Genomic DNA, 22,498 nt, shown 5'->3' with positions numbered 1-22,498 from the left:
CAGATGGTATTTGAAAGTTGCTGTGCCTTAAGAAATCCATTTCCCTGTGGCCGACTTTGTGAACAGTCTCTCTAAGCTTAGCTAATCAGATTACACAGGGAGAAATGGGGGTTTTTGTTCTGGCAAAATGTAGGTTGGAGGAGTGGGGATAGGGGTGGCATATGATTGCTTTCTTTAAGTTTCTAAAGGGCTGTTATATGGAAAAGAGCTCTGTTGTGTTTAAGTCTAGAGGAAAGAACTCAGACTAATGGATTGGCCAATCTAAGCTTGACATCAGGGAAAATCTCCTTCCAGTGAGTCTAGAAGTGGAACTGGAAACTGGGAGAAATAATAGATTGCTCCTCCCTGAAGGTCTTCACACTTAAGCCACACATCTACTTGTCAGGGATATTACAGTGGGAGACTCTTTTGGGGAGATATGGGCTAGTCATCCCCTAAGGCTCTGAATTTCTGGGATTCTGTTCATCATCAGCCAATTTTTGGGCCCTAACAGAATTCAGACTTTACTGTAAGAACTTAGGAAAACTCAAGATCACTTCCACAATATGACTGCACCTAGGATGAGGACTCAATTGGAGGCACAATAACAGATATAGTGATAAAAGATGCTTTAAATCAGGGGTCCTCAAACTACGGCCTGTGGGTCAGATACAGCAGCTGAGGACGATTATCCTCCTCACCCAGGGCTATGAAGTTTCTTTATTTAAAGGCCCACAAAACAAAATTTTTGTTTTTACTATAGTCCGGCCCTCCAACACTCTGAGGGACAGTGAACTGGCCCCTTATTTAAAAATTTTGAGGACCCCTGCAATAATTCCACCCAAATTGGCCTTTAGATATATTGTGGGGTTTCTATTTCATTAGAGGGATTGCTATACATTGAGCAGCAATCTGTCCAACTACCCTTTTTATGCCCATTATATTAGAACACTCTATACTTGAATATAGTATAGAATATACAGCAACCTTAGAGCAGCAATTTTTTTTTTATCTCACATTCTTTTTCTCTCATTATAGACTATGAGAGCTGGAAAGATGTAGGAAAAAGCTAGTCTAGCCCCCTCTCATTTTACAGATGAGGAGAAGGGGAAAGAAAAATGATCCAACTAATGTAACACAAAAGGTTAATGTATGTCTGGGCTTCATACACAAATGTTTCCACACTCCTAGCTTAAAGCTTTTCCCATTGCCCCACACTATTCTTTCACTGGTCTTTGGGGGCCATCTAGGATGATTAAGTCATTTATCAAATAACCACGGAAATGCAAATAAATGCCAGAAAGGGGGATGTGATTATTTTGCACTGAATGTCCTCTAAATCCTACAAAAATCGACAGTGAAGATAAATAACCACACATCGGATGTGATGAAAAATGAGAGATTTATTGCACTCAGGGGGTTCAGTACCATGGAGAGCGCCAGGGAATGAGCTCTATTCTAATTTTCAGGGATGGGAACCAAGGCTGGGAAAGCTTTGCTGCAGACAGTCAGTTCATCTGGATTGAGATTAAAGATTCAAGTTGTATGACATTTTAAAAAGCAAATAGTAAATTGTAGTTTACGTTCAGGAAAAAAAAAAAGCTGCATGAAAATAGACATTTCTGTTACTCTACAAATCGGTTCTAGTTCTTGTGAAGGAGGAAACTCCTAACCTCAGGAACAAAATAGGAAGTAGTTTATATAATCAGGCTGCTGTGAAACCCCTATACTACATACAAACCACTTATAAAAAGTCACAAACTGAGTCATAAGAAAAATGGTGGCACAGGACACATTCTCCCTTCCCAAATGGAGAGATTTTGAGCCATGAGAATTTGCATTGGCTATGATTTCTTCACTATTATTCCACTGGTCCTTTTTTATGACCCCCCCCCCCCAGGAAAGAGATGTGACTTACAGATAATGATGAATTCATTCTTTAGCAGGTTATTTTCTAAAACTTAGAATGGGATGGAGTCCATAAAATTGCCAACTACTTTCCCTATCTTTTCATGACACATCTTTCATTTAAGTTGGGGGGAACACTTAAGGATTTAAGTTCAGTTCTTCACTTCTATTTCTATTGGCTTCATTTAGCATCCTGAAGATTTCTTCTCCAGATGATCTTACTGGGTGCAAAGAGGCACATTTAGGCTCAATAGAAGGAAAATTTCATGTTGTCAAGAGAAAGGGAGGTAGGTTTCCTGGAATGTTGGGTAGAGCCCCTGTGGCAAACCCATTGGGGGACATGAACAAGTCACCTAGGATGAGAAGGCATGGATGGTTGTGATCTGTATCACTGGAGGGAAGATCCATATTCATAAAATCACAGGTTCCTTGGAGCATTTGACAATGAAGCACTTCCCATCAAGCACAGCTCTCCAAAAGTGGGATGAGCTGCCTTACGAGGTAGTAGGTCCCCCCTCATTGGAGGTCTTCAAGCAGAGGCTGGATGACTTTCAGGATTGTTGTGTGAGTGTGTTTGGGGAGTGGTATTTTGATGGTATAGATTGAAAAGTTGCCTTCTGAGCTTGATTCCACCTGTGACATCCCATAATTCTGTGAGCTTTTTCTCATCGGACATTAGGTTTTAAGCTGTGACAATATGACCATGTAGAATTCAGTCAGTCAACAAGATTGGAAGCCAGGTTCTTATTATGAATATCTTTCTTTAAAAGATGAGATTGATTGTTGGTTGGCATGGGAAAATTAGCAACTGCAACCCAAGCTTTGCTCAAGCATGTATTGGAACTAGACTAGTGAAGTTAAAAGCTCTTATATTATTAGTATCATTGAAGAAATCTCTTGAATCAATGAAATCATAGTACCATTTGAATATTGTTGTTATTTACCTTTGAAACCGCTTGGTTGATCTTGGTGATTGCATTGCAATTGCCTAAATTGGTACATTACTAATCTTATTGATTAGGGAAGTTTTGGTTCAGTAGCCTCATTTTATACTATGAGTCAATTCAGAAGATACTAGTTTCCTGCTTGGAAATTCTTCACAGATAGGCTCCTATTTCCCCCCAATTTGATAAATTGATTTTTGTTATGATAAATTAAACTATTTCTTATCTTGATTCTTACCTACCCCTTAGTCACCAAATGGATGTTACCTCAGATAAACTGAGGCCTGAAAGGCAAAGGTCATTCACTACTTCTAAGTCATGGCTTTTATTTTGCCACTGACTTTAATGACTCTGGAGGAGAAATCAAGGCATAACTCTGTCTCACTTAAATTCAATTCACTCCCAAGCCAAGACATCACCTTCCTGATGCCATTGGTCCTCTTCAAGAACATTATGGAAGATAGTCTTATTTTTACTCTGAAGTCCCTGTCAACTCTGGCATTTTATGAATCCATAATGCTTGTTATGTTCTGTGTGATATCTTGGTGTTGTCCAGGTGATAAATTTGCATGTTGACAGTATGGTGCTGAGCATGTGGGCGGTCAATGAAAATATTTGATTGACTGACCTCTGGAACTAGTTGAGGTGAGTCAAAAATACAAACATTTAATGTGTATTCTAAGGGGAAAGGAACACTGTCACCTGCCCCACTTCACAAGCCTGGACCTCAGAATAAACCTGTCTGTTCAGTTGCTTCTCTGCACTTTCTGGGGTATGATGAAGAGATGACTCTAGATCATAGCAATTCTCCCAAATCTATTTTGTTCAAATTTGCACTCTCAGATGGTCTCAGAATCATGTTGAGTTTTGTAGCCCAGCCCTAGTACATCTCACGTACTTAAAAGGCCAATTGGCTTAAATATCAGGTCCATTGGATCGAGACCAGACACCATTAGGATATGCCAGTTGGCCATGAACCATCGTGCACTTGACAAAGGTGATCTGTACAACTTACTGCGCTTAATTTATGTTACTAGAGTTGATATTTTACAAGTAGGAGAATGGAAGCAGTTTGGGGATCATAAGCTTATGGCTAGAAGGGCCCCTCCCCCAAATCAGCTAGTTCAATGCCCTTATTTTATAGATGGGGAACTGTTGCCAAAAGATATTTGATGTGTTCCAGGCCCCACTGGTAGTTAGCAGCATAACTATAGCTTCTGACTCCAAATCCAATGCTCTTTCCATCACTGCCTCCAAAAAAAGAAAAGGAAGATAAAGTATTGCCATTTTACTTAGGACTTTTCTAAAAAGATTATGTGGGAAATGACTGATGGAGAACTGATACACAGAGAGTCTTAGTCCTGCACCCTCACTTAACAGATGTGGAAACAATGGCCCAGTCTCATCATTTTAAAGTTCTAAGGTACCAATTCTAGAGGCCCAAATCTGGATTTAAAAATCTAGAGCACATTCATTTGGAGAAGAAAAGGAAGATGAAAATCCATGGGGCAAAACCTGGCTCAGTCATTCCTGAGAAGATATTGTCCACCATGAGATACTGGGAGCCATTCATTTCCAGCTAATCTGTTCTTTGTCAAAAAGAGACACTGTGTCCTCCGGAGTGACCTCCAGGAAGGACCGAGACAGCTCTCTGCAAGCTTTAGCCATACCATTCCACAGGACATCCTGACTACTCAGTGTCATGGGTCTTTTTGGTTCTTATGAGGTGTCTGAAGCTGTTGATCTGATACTTCAAAGGATCATCTGAGCTTTGCCTTCAGGATGATAAGAAGGACTAATATTTGTAGCAAATATAGACATATACATCTAGCTATATTAATGATTTCATCAGTGTAGGGAGTTCCCAGTGAGGAACTCTTAGCCATTGCAAAAGGCATCTGCTCTGCAATTTATAGCCTTAAGGAACTATTCAGGAGTAGGTAGATAATCATGTAAAAATATCATAGGATCAGAGATTTAGAAATGTAATGGATCTTAGAGATCATCACTGAGTCCAATCTCTCGTCACTTTATAGATGAGAAAACTGAGGAGTAGAGATAGGAAGTGACTTGTCCAGTGTCATACTATACTTAGAACCAAGTCCTCTAACTTCCAATCCAGGGCTATTTCAAGCTATCACACACATCCATCTAGCTTCTATAGGAATACTTATGTTGTACCGTAACAGCACAGTGGATGGAGAGATCACCTCCGAGTTGGGAAGATGAAGTGACGTCAATGGATGTGTGAGGCCAGGCAAGGCCTTTAACCTGCCTCTGTCCCTGGCAATACTCTAAGATTATAAGACTTAAAGTGGTAAATGATCCATATTGAGTTTCCTTCTTGGGGGCTCCTAATGCCAGTTAAATCATTCATTTAATTGGGGGGAGGGATTGTGTGTGAGACAAAGTGAGCTGATATGTTGATTCAACATTACCATGAACCCAAAGTGGGGAATGCCAAGCAGATAAGTTTCTAAACAATGGAAATCTGGTTACAGATAAGTTTGAATCAACATTTTTTTTTTTTCTGAAGCTTCAATCGTTGTAAACTCAGTTTCAATTGTTTAAACACATGGTTTGCTTATTAGGAATGTCCACTCGACTTTTTAAATTCCTCCAAGGAAGTATCACATCCAAAATATTTAATCTCAATGATTTTAGTATCATCTTTATAAAACGACATATATGAACTGAAATGACATGCCTGGTGCATTTTTGGCACTGGTTTTTTGTTTTGTTTTGCCTTGAAGAATTACAAATACACAGTCAGATATGTGGGGGGAAAAAGCTATCTTCTTCAAAGTATTTTACATTGCAAGGATCCATACTATCTTTCTCTAGACTAGAACAGATTTTTAAAACATCATCATGGTTACAGATACTGCACTAGGAAGACTGGGAAAAAAGACATCGGCACCCCAAAAAATACCACCAACTTTTCCATTCAAAGGAACATTGCTAGGAATGCCCAGCTTGGATCCCTTTAGGGAGAGCAAGATTAGGGTTAAGACTTTATAGGAGGAAAATGTTTAGTTTTCTCTCATAAATACATTATGTTTCGGAATATAGTTTCATTTCAGTTGGCACAGAGTTAGACGAAACATCAAATATAAATAAAAGACTGAGTTTTACCTGTAAAAAAACCACATTGAATTTCCTTTATAGTTGGTTTACTTCCCCAAACATCCCACAAGCCATTCATTCCCAGGAAGCATTTTGACTATATTTAAGGGGGAGGTGAGGAATAACATCAAAACATGGTTCTCATATCGGACTTTGCTAGTGGATCTTGGGGAAGTTGAACTTAAAACATGGGTATGGAATGTTTTTAAACCATGAAGGGAAAGTCTCGAAGCTCAGCCCATTCAGAAATAAGTCTAGATTTCCATAGAGGAGGTGACAAACCTGTTGTTCCATTCATTCCAAGGTATTTCAGTCTGTTAACTGAGATTCCCAAAGGGCTCTTCTTATGAAAAAAGGAGCTTTTAACACCAAAAATCAGTCTGAAATAAATAATCTTTTTGCTGTTGCAGGGGAGAATTATTTTGGTTTGGTCCTGGAAGACAGAATCGGGAACAATGGTGGGAAAAGTTGGGAGGAGATAAATTAAGCTGGAAGCAAGGAAATATTTCCCAATAATGAGATATCCAAAATGGAACCAGTTACTTTGAGAGGCAACTGGTTCCATCCCATTTGGAATTTTCAAGGAATGACTGGAAGTATTACAGAGAGTATATATTGGACGAAATGATCACTGAGATCCCTTTCTACTCCAGAATTGCTGGATTCGGAAGCAGGGGATAATAAAAACTCCCATATCTACCCAAATCCATTCCCTGATCTGGGGCCATATACCAAGGGATTTCAACTCAGGAGTTGTAAATACAGGTCCCACTGATCTGAGTATGCACTAGGCTAGGAATGGGAGGAAAACAATGGGCTTAGTATAGAGTTTCTTCATACCTTCACCCCACTCTTAACCTCAACTTCACCTCCAGTGTTATTTGAATGATAACCTCAGCGGGGGGTGGGGAGGGGGGAAGGAAGGAAAGAATTCTACATTGGCTGGATTTCTATCACATATAGCCATCTGATGTGATTGGGTTGGGAGAACAGTAAAAAGGCCCTGGTACTGTGTGTCCAAAGGGGATTTGTGCCTTCCCTGATTGCCAAAGCTACCTAACCTCTGTATCCTAAAGTTTCTTCACTTCTCTCAACAGTTGTTCAGAGCAGTGAATATTATCAGCTTGATTGAAGTCCTAGAGGGATGCTCTTTTTCCTTTTCACTCCAGGTCTACTACACACACGAATTCATAATTCTTTCTGCATTCTTCCCATTACCCTGAGATACAAGTGGGGAGAGGAGGACAAAAGCAGATAGATAACGGGGGCCTCTTCTACAGTGGCAATCAACATAAGAAGCATTGAGAAGAAAAAAGGAAAAAAAATGCAAAGAGATGATAGTTAGATTCATTATCACTTTGATCACCGGGGGTCTCCAAACTGTAGTAGATCAATATCTACCAGGAGATTTCTATGACCCACGTGGGAGACGTTCAGCAGGTGACTTATACAACATTATGTTCTCAGTTTTACTAGAGTCCCAGGTGCTTAATCAAGATTCCACCCCCTGCCTCATACATTATAATGCCCTAAAAGGAAAAAAAATGTATAATTGGCTTCAGTTCTGCCTTTTACTGTCATCACTTTGCAACTCCCTGCCCCACTCCCTCTTAGACCTTCTGAGAAATGGGAACTGCAGCTTTAGACCTCTGAATGTGCTTTTCAAAAACCCAGCTGGGAGAGTTCCTTCGGGCCAATGCCTTCTCACCCATGTTACTTTCTGTTTGCTTTGGCTGTCTTTTGCACCTACTTCTATATGGATGTGTCTTCTCCCGCATAGATTCTTAAGTTTCTTGAAGGCAGGAACTGTTAAATTTTTATGTCTCTAGCATTTCTCCCAGTTTTTGACACATAGTAGGTGCTTTACAGACACTTGCAAATGGATCGAGTCAGTCTATCCTCCCTTGGTGGATGCAAATTTCTTAAGGGCAGAGATTGTTTTATTCTCTTAGTTATTTTTTCTATCACTCAGGTTCCAGCCATGGTACAAGTGCTATAAAATATTTGTTGATTTATGGAATCCCCTATTTATGAAGGAGAATCAAAGTGGGAAATACATGGCAGGGGTTGGCGGGGGGAGGGGATTTCAGACACAGTTCAGCTAACTTTTCAGCTTAAGACATCTTGCCCTTAATTGGAATCCATAGATCGACACGGTCTTTAAAATATGAGAAAAGAAAGCTAAACATCCCCCAAGACTCCTAGGCAAGCAGAGTTGAAAAGACCCTGCTGGCTAAATGCATGCTAATTTCTGGCAGCTACAGTGAATGTCAAATCTCTCTTTATCATTACAGAGTGGGCAGCAGGGGAGGAAGCCACATAGGCAGCCTGTGAATCTGGGGTCAGGTTTCCCTTTGTCTCCTCTTCCCACGAGACCTAGAGAAATCATTGACCCTCTCGTGCCAATTTCCTGAGTCAAGGACGAAGCTGGAGAAAGAAGATATCTCTGACTTCAGAGACTTTGGAAATAAGCATCTACCTCCACAAACAGCCAATGATATGAGCAGATAAAGCTGAAAATGTTGGATGATGAGAACAATGGTTTTTGTCCCTTGGAAATCTCCAAAGGGAGGGAGGGAAGTGGCAAGAAATGAGCAGGGACTAGTAAGATTTGGTACCCCTCGACAAAATGTCATTAAAACCTAAAGGATGAGCATGAGAGCACAGCATCACATTGGAGATCAAACTGGCCAATGTCCCTGGTTCATCTCCAAGGGCCAGACCATGGTCCTGTGGAGCTTGAGCCATCTGGCCTATAACATCTCTAGCTGACTAGAGACACATCCTCCCCCCCAAAACCTTCACAGCCTTACTCCTGGTGTCCCTAAGTCTGGACATCGCAGCAACCTTGCCAATGTACCATTTTCCTTTGTGCCATCATCCAGAGAGACTTCACCAGCAGATCATGGCCCATCTTCCTCCCTTTAAACCAAACACACATACACACCTGCCCTTGGCACTGAAAGTGTGCCAAGTGCCTGGCCTGGACAGCCACCCCAAACAGCCGCACACACCTATTTCCACTTAAATATAATAAATACAGTGAAGAAAACAGGAAATCTTCAATAAGGAGTCTAAAGGAAAGACAATGGAAGAGCCAGGGGTTTCAATCGAATGCCGCGTGGTCTCTGGATGAATTACTGAGGAAGTCCTATTGTCATTCACATCTTGAAGGTCACATCTGAGCAGAACCGTCTTTATATTGAAACTTCATATTCTCTTGTTTCCTGTTACAGAGAGGAGGAAAAAAAATGGGTATATAATTTAAATTTTGCATGGTGCCTGGGGAAATGGGTGCTGGATTGGGCACTGAAGTTTGGAAAGTGGCTTGGCTGCATCCTAGCTTCGTGCTTTGGAACAAATCCCTTTCGTTCAGTGACATGCTAAGCTATACTGCCTGTTTTAGAGCGAAGAAATCAAAGAAGTTACAAGATGATAGGAGTGAATGGAGGCAGAACTTTTAAATAAATTAATAAATAAGAAATTAAAAATAAGAAATTTTAATAAAAAATAAATTTAATTTAAAAATTAATAAATAAAAATAAATTTTAATAAAAATAAATAAAAATTAAATTAATAAATTTAATAAACTAAATAATAAAATAAAAATGAATTTAATAAATAATAAAATTTGATGAAAATAATAAATTTTAATAAATTTAATAAAAATAAATTTATTAATAAATTAATAAATAAAATAAAATTTAATAAATAAAGGTAATCCGGTACTGGTTTCACAGTCACAGAATTTGAATTGGAAGGGAGTTTAAAGGCCATCTAGTATAACCCACACTTGAATGAGACTCTTTTCTACAATGTTCCTCCTATCTGTGCTGTTATTCAGTCATTTTCAATCATATCTGACTCTTCATGACCCTATTTGGTTTTTGGTTTTTGCAAATATAATGGAGTGGGTTTTGTCATTTCCTTCTCCAGTTCATTTTGAAGATGAGGAAATTGAGACCAACAGGGTTAATTGACTTTCCCAGGGTCTCACGGCTAGTTCATATCTGAGATCAGATTTGAGTTCAGGGAGATGAGTCCTCTCTATCCAGACACAGAACTATTCATTACGGTGCCACCTACTGGCCCACTATCTGTGTAACTCAGTCTCTTTGGATGTCAGATTCCTCATCTTTACTCTCACTGGACCTCATTTTTCTCCAAATTCCCTTCTAGCTCTCCAGCTATGCTTCTAGAACCGAGGTTTCAATCCTGCCTCTGATACTGCTGTGTGACTTCAGACAAATCATTTAACTACATTTCATCTCACTTTCTTTATCTGTAACTTCTTTGGACAGCTAGGTGGCAGTGCAGTGAATAGAGAACCAAGTCTGGAATCTTCCATCTTCCTGGGATCAAATCTGGCCCTGAACAAGTCACTTCACCCTGTTGGTTTTAGTTCCCTCATCTGTAAAATGAACTGGAGAAATGGAGAACCTCTCCAGAATCTTTGCCAAGAAAATTCCAAATGGAGTCATGAAGAATTGGACACAGTTGACAAATTGTTGAAAAACAATGATTGCAGCAGCAGCACAGCAACAACATCCTCTCTAGACCCTAGTTTCTTCTGAGTTCCCTTCCCATTTGAATCCATGATCCTGGGGTCTAGTTTCAAATCCTGCATTTGTCACTTAATATATGCACACAACCTTGGGTAACTCATGACCTCTGCAAACCCTTCCATCTCTAGATCGTCTATACAGCAAGTGCTCATCCAGAATTCTCGCTCCAAAGGATGAGTTTCTACCACATCCAGAGGCAGACCCTATCACTTCAAGATTGCGCGAACTGTTAGGAAGCTTTTCTTGACACTAAACCTACATTTTCTTCTTGGAAATTTCCCTTCATTGTCCCTTGCTCTGTCCTCCAGTCCCAGGCAGAACCAATTGCATCCATCTTCCATGTGTCATCCTTTCAAATTGCCAAAGATGGTTATCATACTTCACACCTCCAGTTCCCTTCCCTTCCTCCAGATTTCTTTTCTCCAGACTAAATATGCCTGGTTTTACAATCAACCATCTTTGGGCCACTCTCTAAAATATTTTCTTAGTCCTTGAAACATAACATGATAAGATTTATATCTAGAGGAACTTAGATATCACCTCATCTGTCATCATCAGGATGTTAAGGACAATGACCTTGGCCCTGCCAATCATTTCCTCTCTTGAGGTTTCCAAAGGTTAGCTCTCTCCTTACCATTCCTCACTGTCCAAGGGAGATAAAGCTTTTTGTAACTGTATAAAGCACAATAAAAATACTATTAGTTGCTGTTATTTTTTGTCCATTCCCTAAGAAGCTCCTATTCTCTTTTATCTTCTAGATTCAGGCTTTAATAAAAAAGAAAATTGATCACTCTCACATTTCTAGCCTACTTAAATGTCTTCTCCTACCATGCTTACCAGGGTCACTCTCTATCAATAAAAAGGGATCAAGCCCTTCTAGCATCTTTTTCAATGAAGATCCAAAAAAAACCCAAAATGGTGATCTCATTAATCACCTTTGGTAAGGAGTGCAGAGAGTCTGGAGGTTGCTTCTGTTTGACAGCTGCCCAGGGAATTATAGGAAATTAAGCCTTCAGTTTCACTTTCCCATCATTCCAGAACCAAGAAAAGGAAGGCATCAGAACAAGAATCCAGATCAACTCACCCCTGTTTCGTAAATTGGGTTGTCAAATTCAGTCTCCACTGTGATCTGGCTGTAGGGGTGAGAGTACATTAAGGGCAGGCGCAAATTGGAATAGTATCGACACCTGGAGGAGAACACGAGAGGAATAAAAAGAATTATTCTCCCAAGGAAATATGGAACAGCACTGAAGAAACACAGGCTTGCTCTTGTGCCCTGGAAGCCCTCGTTTCTTTCAAGGCTCAGTTTAAGCATCATTTTCCACATAATGCCTTTCTGGATCCCCACTGTTTTGAGTTTCTTCTCCCAAATTATCCTAAATCTATCTCATGTGAAATCTTTTGTATCTATCTTGTCTCCCTCAGCTCAACTACAAGTGATTTCAAGATGAAGATTATTTGTTTTTGTATTACCAGATCTCAGTTAGTTCCTGGCTCACAGTAGGAGCTTAATAAAGCTATTGAAGATGAGACTAATATGCTACAAAATTAAGGCAACACTCACAGACAGACTAGCCCTCACCCTTACATTTGTCTGATTTCTTTATATCTCCTCCAGTCCCATTCTGAGACTCTAAGTGTTAAGCTTGATAATGAGGGAGCAAGATCACTCAGTGATTAGACCTGCATTCAAATCCAGGCCCAGACACTTAGTAATAGTGTGACTCTGAGCAGGTCACTCAACTTCTGACTGGCTCAGTTTCTTTTTCCATAAAATGGGGATACCACTTATCTCTCTAGGTTGTGAGTGAAATAATATTTATTTTAGCTCACTTAGTCATCAAATAATAAATAAATAAAATACCTTATGAATATATAAATATATCTTTATAATATATCAATATGTATTGGGCTGAAACTCTTGAGTAGATGCACTGAGATCAGGACAGCAAAGCACTTGAGGCTAACTACCGATTGGACAATACTCTATGGGCATGTGCTTGGAAAATGGCCCTTCCCACTATCCTGTGCTGGCTCGATGATTCGTGTATACAGAGGATTGTAGGAGAGACTAGGAGTGGAGTAAGACTAGCCAGGGTCACTTTTGCGGTGGAAGAGGAAATAGGTGGTTGTGGAGATCCTGCTTCCATCCCTTTGACTTCTACCCCTAAAGACCAAGAATAAAGACTAAGGACTTTTGCTTATCCTTGCTCCAGCTGATTCTAAGGTATCCTACTAGCTAGCATGGTCATCACACCAATATTATTACTGTTATAATTAAGCTGGAAAACATATCAATGCTTGCTTGTTGATTGATTGATAGAATATAAACTTCTTAAAGGCAGGAACTATTTCAGTTTTTAAAATCCTCAATACTTAGCACTGTGCTTAACACATAGAAAGAGTTTAATACAGTTTCTTAAACTGTGGGTTGCAACCCCACATGGGGGTCACATAACTGAATGTAGTGGTCATGAAATTATGATGTGTTATCAATAAATGTTTGATTTATGTATGCAAATGTAAGCAAATGCATACATATTCTATATACCTATATACCTGGGGTCACATAAAAATTTCTCAGGCAAAAATGAGTCATGAATAGAAAAAGTTTAAGAAGCTTTGGTTTAATAAACACTAGTTAATTGAGTAGATAATTCCCAGATTTTGACATTTGCAACTCCCTTCTATATTCTCTTTCCTTAGCTAACATAAAACCTAATTGCCATCATTTTGCTGGCCAACAATAGTAACAAAAAGCAGAACCCAGAGACAACAGGAATGGATGTATCCTCTCCTGCCCCATTTTATCCAAGCCTATGTGGCTTAATTGAAATCTGGAAGGTGAATGGAGGCATTGGCTAACGGAGTCATACAACCTCATCATGGCTGGCTCTTACCTGGTGATGTAGATGTAAGCCCCACCCAACAGCAGGGAAATGATGAGCACTGGGATGAATATGGCCAACGCCATGTTGCCCCCTTCCAGGGAGGTCTCCGCTGCCGCTTCTGCTACTAAAAAGGCAACATTTGTTAGGAGCTCATTTCTTAGCAGTTTCATGGGGAGTCACTGTGGAGCTGTGACAAGTCTGACCATGTCACTTCCTTGCTTGATATATTTCAATGTCTCCCTATTAGCCTCCTGGATAAAATAAATCTCTTCTATTTGGCATTTCAAGTCTTTTATGATTTGTTTTCACCTCCTATCTAACCTTATTGTATATGATATACTTTCATGAGCTCTTTGGGCCAGGCAAAGTGGCTTTATTGCTTTTCTACATACTCTATTTTCTCTCTGTGTGCCATTTCAGAGGCTGTTCCCAAGGTACCTCCCCTTATTTCAACTTCCTGAAATCTCTAGTTTCCTTCAAAACTCAGCTCAACCACCACTTGCTCCATAAGACGTTCTGTTGTTTTCCCATCCCAATCCTGTGTCTTCCTTTCCCTTCCCTTCCCTTGACTGAATGACTCAAAGGCAAAAACAAGGGATGGTATTGAGACATGAACTATATAGTTTTCTGACTCAAAATAAACCATCTCTTCCACTGTACTAGGCTGTCTCCTTGAAATGAATGGAAGGAAAGGGGATTTTGCCTTAGTTGAGGAAGGAAGGGAACAAAGGATGGGATCAGTGATATAACTGAGAGTTCTGGACCCAGTAAATGTACCACAAAGCCAGTCCTGGTAGCATCAAATATCACCTCAATTGAGGGGAAAATTTTTTCATGGTAGGGATATAGAGAGACATTCTGGTACTCCAGCACAATAATGTGACACTGTGGAGAGAGGAAGTGTGAAGAGGTGGCAAAGGATAGCACTAACTATGTGTTTAATTATTCTTGCTTACTTGGCACTACCTTCTGATGTTTTATGCTGTGAAAAGCTAGCAAGTCTTTCTATACTCTGTCTTGGCTTGGGACAAAGCTCTGGTTGCATCATCTTAGTTATGGCTCCAGGTAGAGTGATTTGTGAAGATGAATGTGGGAGGTTTTGGTCTTTTGCATCTCCAGGCATTTGGAGTCTCTGAAAGTCACCTTTTTGAGCCCTTTCCGGGGCTTTGCCCCTTGGATGACTCCAAGGACCCCAGTACGGTATTATTTTTATGGAGCTAAGAATAAAAACTGGGTAGGGATGTTGCTTGTAAAAAAAATCCTTCTATCAAATATTCATGATAAATTCATGATAAAGGGCTAATATGACTGATTTTTGGTGTTACCAAGTGGCCAAGGCATGTCAAAGTTTCCCATAATTCAGTGTTTGCTTAATCCCCCAAAAATACACAAAAAGGGGAGAGTTCTAGCAATAAACTATTCGTTGGACCATAGAGCTAGAGCAGGAAAGGACTTTTGAGATCATCTAATTCAACCCTTTGCAGACAAGGAAACTGAGATTTAGGCAGGGAAAATGCTTGACCAAGAGCACATGGCAAATACCTGTTTTGGACAAAGGTTCTGTCACTCTAAGTTCAAAATAGCTAATCTAGTCCCCTTTCACCTTCAGCACACTGCCTTCCCACAAGGGCAACCACTTCCAGCTTCTCCCATGGGCAAAAGTCATCCCCTGGCTGCTGCCTGCCCTTCCTCCTCCATAACTGGCCCTGTCTCTGGGCCCATATAAAAGTAACTATCAATTATATCAGATGAGTTGACTTAACCTAGTCCTCATTTCCAGGTGTGCTTCTTATCATCAGAAAGCTTAATGCAGTCCCTGAAGTGATGAGGCAAATTGCTTAATTGGTTGAAAAAATCTTACACTGGGTTATTTGAATAAACTGCTTCTCCGGCATATGAAATGTCAGTTTCTTTTATATCTTCCTGTGCAGGGAATTGGTGCCAAATGACTATCCTGGTGTATTTAGGCATCTGAAATGAATATCCAATTATTTTTCACAATGGCACCGCCCATGCAGCTGTTGGCGGAGCTGGAAATGGGTTTTGCGATAGCTTGATAAAGACACACGGTGACCTGCCCCATCTCTCCCATTGTTATGTTGTCTTGGTGGGATTTTTCATTGTGCAACTCACCTTCTAAAGCATGCTCAAAGCTGTCTTGATTAACTGAAAGAGAAAGTGGAAAATGTTGGAACCTGGAAAATGCATTCATCCTACTCCCGTGAAGTATGAAAAGAAAATGGCGGTCGAAACCCTTCCCACCAGGCACTTTCACAGAGCCAGGCATTTTGTTGTGCCTTTGTGTAGGTATGTGATCCCAATATAATGGCCCCATGGTAGCAGAGACCCCGCATCTTTTTATGTTTCCATTAAAGGAAATTCCCCCAAGTCACTAAAACAATCTTCCTAGGACACAGGTCTGACTATGACTCTCCTACTCAAAATCTTCAGGGGCTCCCTGTTGCCTTCAGGGTGAAGTACACATTTCTCCACCTGGAATTTAAATTAAATTCTCCACCTCAAATTTTACAATTTGGCCCCAATTTTCCACTCTGATCTTATTTCATATTATTCCCTTTTCCAGTCAAATTGCTCTGCTAGATTTGCCCTGAACTCCACTTTCTCTCTCCCATCATGCATGATGCATTGATAGAAGCCCATATCTGGAATGTCCTCCTGCCTTATCTCTACTATTGTCTCCTCCCTCAAAATTAGTCTGCATTGACTTTGTATGTATTTTGTACCTACTTGCTTATATGTAAGTCATCACCCCCATTAGGGGGTGCTTAAGCTCCTTAAGGTGGGGAACTGGTTTTGCTTTTTGTCTTTGTATTTTCAGCACATTTCATATTGACCAGAATGTAATAGTGTTTAATAAATGCTCACTGTTTGATTGTCTTTCTTTAACATTTATTAAGTTTACACCTTCTCTAGGAAGCTTGTTCTGATTCCTCTTCGAAGTATTCTCTCTCTCTCTCTCTCTCTCTCTCTCTCTCTCTCTCTCTCTCTCTCTCTCTCTCTCTCTCTCTCTCTCTCTCTCTCTCTCTCTCCTCAAATTACTTTTTACTTATGGATCATTTTCCATGATGTATATTCTACTTCCACCCTCCCTCTTTGAGAGAAGGAGCTGATTTTAATTTTTGTCCCTAATACAGAGTCTGGTATATGCAAAACTGTCAAATGCAAATTATTGAGGATTTTGGCAGAAGAGGGGGTGCTATCTAAAGTATCTATTATAATTCTTAGGAAGGCTCAGGGAGTTAAAGTCAGCAACTTAAAAAGTGTCTGAGGTGGGTTTGCAAGGGAGAGGAGAAGAGTAGAAAGAAGAGAAGAAGAAAGAGAGAAGGAGGGGAGGAGAAAAAAGAAAAGGAAAGGAGGAGGAGAGGAAGAAGGGAGAGGAGGAGACAAGAATAGGGGAGAGTAGAAAAGGGAAGGCCAGTGTTCCATCCATGAAGACAAGTTTCCTGGGCACCCTGCCTATTCAATCTATTTTGGACCTAGAAATGCCCAGGGGCATCAAGAGTTTAAATGATTTGCCTAATGTCACATAGTTATTATGTGCCAGAGGGCAGAAACAAAACTTAGATTTTGTTGATTTTGAAGCTCTCTCTGTGTGTCTGTGTCTCCTTCTCCCTTCCCCTTCTCTCCTTCATACAATAATATTTCTCATATGTACCATAAGTTATTTTGCACATACATTCATCCTTAAGAGATGCAAACTGAAAAGGGATCCAAAAGCCATCTGGTCCAATCAATAAAGAAAGGAACCTTCACTCCAATGCACTCAACAAGAGGGCTAAGCAAATGGAAAACAACATTTTGTTTAATCTTGATACCTCCTATAGATACAGATGGATTGTAGCAGAAGTATTCTCACTTAAGTGTTCCCTCTATCAATGGAAATAAAAGGTTCAATCCTTAATTAATATGTGTTTATGTGCGTGTAAATATGCATATGTGCATGATGTATATACATCATGTATGTATACATATACAGAAAATGATAGAAACCTATAGCTACATATATAAGTATATACACATGTATATATGCGTTACTGGTGGATATAGTGTGGAAAACATATAGTATAATTGTATATAGAGTATAGTAGCATCCTGCATTGGTACTACTATACAAAATAATTATGCTACATATTCCATAAATATAATTATAAATATATACATATATACACATCCACACATATTAATGGATAGCAAGTTTTATGGTCAGGAAGACATGGTTTCAAGACCAACTTTGTGAGATTGGATTGATTGATTCATTTATTTATTTAAATTCTAGATGTTACCTGGTAACTCTAGAAATTGCTGAGCAGGTATACACCTGCATTGACAGAGACTGTTTCTTACACTGATGAAAATTTTATCTGTTTCTTTCCCCACATGTGTGTATGTATATACCCATATATGTACATGTATATGTATATGATACACATATGAGTATATACAATCATATTTGAAAATGGATATCTAGGTAGACATAAATAATCAGGTAAGAGGGAGATAATTAAGTATCGTTCTTACATGGACCTTTACACTAAAATAGCTTGATGATCTCATAGATAGGGATCTTATTTTTTGTTTTATTCATTTCCTTTCTTTTTTCTCTTTCCTCCCCTCCCCTCTTCTCTCCTTCCATTCTCTCCTCTCCTCTCACTTATCCTTCCCTCTTCTTTCTCCCTTTTTTTTCCTTTCCTTCTTCCAAAAAAATTGATTTTAGAGGGTGGCTTATATTCAACCCATTAAAGTCCATCTCAAGTCTCAGGTTCAGGGTACAGATACACTATTCATCTTTTCATCTGCCTCTTTTTGTCTGCCTTCCCCCATCCCCAGATCCACCCCAGAACTAAGAAAGAGCTCTATGCACAGCAGGTGTTGAATGCATATTGTTTGAAGAGAATTGAAACTGAATGTGATTAGCTTCTAGCAGGAAGATGAGCTAGTTATGAGAAGGACCAGAGCCACTCACTATCTTGTCTTATTCTCAGAAGGCAGTGTTGTTCAACAGAACTTCCCAGTGAACCTTGGCAAATGTTTCTCTGTTACAGAATACATGTAGACTGGCTTTGTCTAATTTAGTCTTCTCTCTGTCTCTCTGTCTGTCTCTCTCTCTCTCTCTCTCTCTCTCTCTCTCTCTCTCTCTCTCTCTCTCTCTCTCTCTCTCTCTCTCTCTCTCTCTCTCTCTCTCTCTCTCTGTCTCTTGATTTTTAGCTCATTCATTAAAAAGCTATTTTTATTCACCCGTTTTCAGAGAACAGAGAGACATAGTTAGAGCACACATTTCCTTGTCTACCCATAATACAGAACTAATTCCTTTTCTTCAGTTCATTATAATTGCCGGGAAATGGACAGGGACTTAAACAGTCCCTTTCCAAAATCACTAGGCTAGAACTGAGTGTCAGAACTCAGAAACCACAGAAAGAGTTACCTAGGAGATCAGATGGCATCCTCTGGAGAACTGTGGGTTAGTGGTCAGAGACCAAAGAATGTTCATGATGTGATGTGATTGTAAGGTGACTCTGGATCTCTTTGAAGCTTAATGGAATGGAGAGAGCATGGGCAAGAAGATTTGAATTTGAGGCTGGGCCAGCTTGGCTATTTAAGTTACTTTGGGCTATTCAATTCTTTTTTCACTGAATTGGATGACTCAAAAAGTCCCTTTCAGCTCTAACAGTTCAAGACCCAGGAGTCTATGAAACGGTCAGAATCAATATTCTGTCTTTTAGTGTCCATGTATCCAGAAAGGAATCTATTAATTTTCCTCCTCTTACAGAGGATTTAACATTCAATTCTATTTACCCTCTAAGAATGGGAATTATAGCGTTCATTTTAAGACTTTAAGGCAGGGATCCTCAAACTTTTTAAATAGGGGGCCAGTTCACTGTCCCTCAGACTGTTGGAGGGCCAGACTATAGTAAAAAAAAAACTTTGTTTTGTGGACCTTTAAATAAAGAAATTTCATAGCCCTGGGTGAGAGGGATAATCATCCTCAGCTGCTGCATCTGGCCCACTGGTGGTAGTTTGAGGACCCCTGCTTTAGGGTATATATAAAACATATGTGAATGATAGAATATTTTCCAAGAAGATTGAGTCATAGATTAGGTTCTAACAAGGTGGAGAATCAGTAATCATTGAGGAATTATAGAATACCTTGTAACTCTACATATGCTTGTGTTAGAACCAGTTTTGTAATGACATACATAAGGGTATACTTTTGTATCCGTAAAGCGCTATGTATCAAAGTAACTACATAGTAGTTGGTAGATACTTTCTAATAGCAAGGTTTAGAGATGGTACTTCTTATAAATAAAGGTCCTTATAGAATATGTTGTAATAATGTAGGCATTAAAGGCTACTTTGTCAGAGTATGTGGTGTTTTATATATAAAGTTGTGTATGAATATTTTTAATAAAAAGAGTCATTGGATACTTTTTGGAAACAAAGGTGGTCATAGGCTATTTTGTAACAATATAGGAAACACATGTTACTTTTGTCTTTGAAACTCAACTCTTTGTATCCTGAGAAAAAGAATCTTCAAATCATTACAGAGAAACACACATTAGGGCTGTCCTTCCATCAACAAAACTGGGAAGTCTGCAAAGTTCTTCAGTCTATCTTTTATGTGTTCTTTACCCCCCAACTTCAGCCTCTATAAAATTCAGTATTCAAGTAAGAGATTTTTTAAAAAAAATCATTTACACCAAATCATAAGTGACTTAATAAGCATTCCTGTTACCTTTCCTGCATATATTTGTTTTTTAAATAGCCAAATGAATGAGTTTTTAATAGTGTAATTTTAAGAATCAATAAAAAGCATGAATAAATACTTTCCTTCAGGGATGGAAGCTGGAGAGGGACTTATCCACCACCTCTTCAATTCTATCACAAAGATAACTGACTACTCCATCCCTATACATCCTTTTTATATTTGTGCCCTTTTACTTAAGGGGAAATTGTGTGGTATACTAGAAAGATTCTTCTAGGTCTAGAAAAAAAAAGGACCCAATTTTAAAATTTAAAAATTCTGAAGTCTGCCTCCTGAATGACCTTGGAATGACACTTAATCTCCATGGGTCTCAGTTTCTTTGTCTATAAAATGAAGAGGTTGAACAAGAGGACCACTGACATCCCTTCCTGTTCTAGATCTAAGATGTGAATGACAATAAAGTATTCCCTACCTTTTTAGAGGCAAGTTCAGAGTTCTTTCATGAGGATGTGGCATTGTGTGGGGAGAGATTATTGTGTGAGGTGTCAGGAGACATGAGTTTAAGCTGTGACTCTGCCATTGATTCATTGTGTGACCTCATGGAAATAATTTCCCTTTTTGGACTTTATTTTCTTCTATAAAATGAGGAGTTTAGACTAGATGATTTCTAAGATCACTAACTTCCAGATAATATTCTTTGCTTTATCTGGCTTTAAAAATCCTCAAATTCTGTTTACATAGTAGGAGTACTGCTCAGCTCTGGACTCCCTGGGACCATGTACCATGTTTTTCCCCCTGATCCTTCACATTATTCTTTCCAGCCTTAGCAATCTCCTTCTGAACTATTCTATCAGAATTGTAATTAAATAAGTCATGATATAATATTATTTATATAATATATATATTTATGAATTACTTATTATATCTAATATATAATTATATGATATTTCTATAAAATATAATGAAATATAAACCATAAAGTAGCTATCATAGTGTTTGGAAAAGGCTGTGGTAATGGACCACTTTATTGAAATAGTCACCATCTTTCTTACTCCCCAGAACAAAATTCCTCTCTGGACATATTCTGTATATATACATATACATACATAATACATACACACACACACACACACACATATATATATGTATGTATGTATGTCTTCCCCTAGTGGAAAATCTTTGAGGTAAAAAATGGTCTTACTTTTGTATTTATAACTCAGTAATTAGTCAGTGAATAAGCATTTATTAAGCTACTACTATGTGTGATTTGCAGACTAATATTGTGCTTGTTACATAATAAGTGTTAATTTTTTTTTAATTCATTCACTCATTCAATATTCCTTTTCTGCTTTGACATTCTGAGCTAACAATCATAACCAGAATCATCTCAGGAATCTGGGAAGTACATGCCTTTTCCATGTCTGAGTGTCCCTTCAATGTGGCCATGATGAATGAAGACTCAGCTCTTTACCTTTACAGACAGGTAGTGGTCCACTCCAGTGGGAAGGTTGACCCAAGATGCATTTGATAGTCACTTCTCCCATCAGCTCGAAACCTTCATAGCACATGAATGTGAGAGATTCACCTGGCAGGTAAAGCCGCTTGTATAGTATCTGGTAGCCATTTTCAGGCAGCCCTGGATTATCACATGCCAGAGTCTCTTCAGCTGTAATGAAAGCAGGATGTAACAGTTCATTAGGTGACTGTGTAGTCCAAGGACTCAGGGACTTGTTATTTAGAGGACTTCAAAACACATGGTAATTAGCCAACATGGCTAGTGGCAATTAGCCCTGATAGTAAATCCAGGATCTACCTAGCCTCAGAGCGAGAGGTTTTCAGACAGATTGCCTTCCTGGGAAAGTAATGTTATAGTCCCCATTTCTAGAGGGCTTTATAATTTATGAAGTACTTTGCTTAGACTACATTTTGCATTCATATGTATAATGTATAATGGGTAACATATTGCTTGCCTTCCCAATGGGTGGGGAGGGGCTGGAGGGAAGAAAAAAATTAATGGCATACTTTCCTTGGAGTAGCCTTGTGAAGGAGCAAGTGTAAGTAATTGTTATTGATTGCTTTTTATCCATATTTTACCAATGAGAAAAAGCAGCCTAGAATGAGGATGTGATTTACTTATGGTCACACAGCTAGTAAATGTCAGATCTGGGACTCATGTATAGGCAAACATTGTTCCCACTGTTTCTTGTTAATATTAAGTTAAAAAATAATAGCAAAATATAGCAAAGCCCCCTCTGCACAAAGGAAGATTGAGCTTCAAACAGGCATATGATATGTTAGTTCTTGCTTCAGCTGTGTAGAAGATCAATTCCAAAGCACCAAATCAACCATTTATTCTCTCCACAA

At 39.1% G+C, this 22,498-nt stretch overlaps 1 protein-coding gene across 3 annotated transcripts in view; it reads right to left on the bottom strand.

The window, feature by feature from the left end:
- Positions 1-1,362: 1,362 nt before the first annotated feature.
- Positions 1,363-22,498, bottom strand: part of SEZ6L (seizure related 6 homolog like) — a 259,733-nt gene continuing 238,597 nt past the window's right edge. Inside the window, exons 13-17 of one of the 3 annotated variants that reach the window (XM_051973023.1) lie at positions 21,606-21,800; positions 15,547-15,579; positions 13,423-13,534; positions 11,607-11,709; positions 1,363-9,184 (exon numbers count right to left, since the gene is read on the bottom strand). In XM_051973023.1, coding sequence (XP_051828983.1) covers positions 9,155-9,184; positions 11,607-11,709; positions 13,423-13,534; positions 15,547-15,579; positions 21,606-21,800 — 473 coding nt within the window. In that variant the 3' untranslated portion in view covers positions 1,363-9,154. Of the gene's footprint in view, positions 9,185-11,606; positions 11,710-13,422; positions 13,538-15,546; positions 15,580-21,605; positions 21,801-22,498 lie in introns of all 3 variants that reach the window. The other 2 variants (XM_051973022.1, XM_051973025.1) reach the window with 2 other exon arrangements.

The sequence above is a fragment of the Antechinus flavipes genome, chromosome 1 (genome assembly GCF_016432865.1).
Source record: "Antechinus flavipes isolate AdamAnt ecotype Samford, QLD, Australia chromosome 1, AdamAnt_v2, whole genome shotgun sequence".
Lineage (NCBI taxonomy): Eukaryota > Metazoa > Chordata > Mammalia > Dasyuromorphia > Dasyuridae > Antechinus > Antechinus flavipes.
This window is presented reverse-complemented; position numbering and strand designations above follow the sequence as displayed.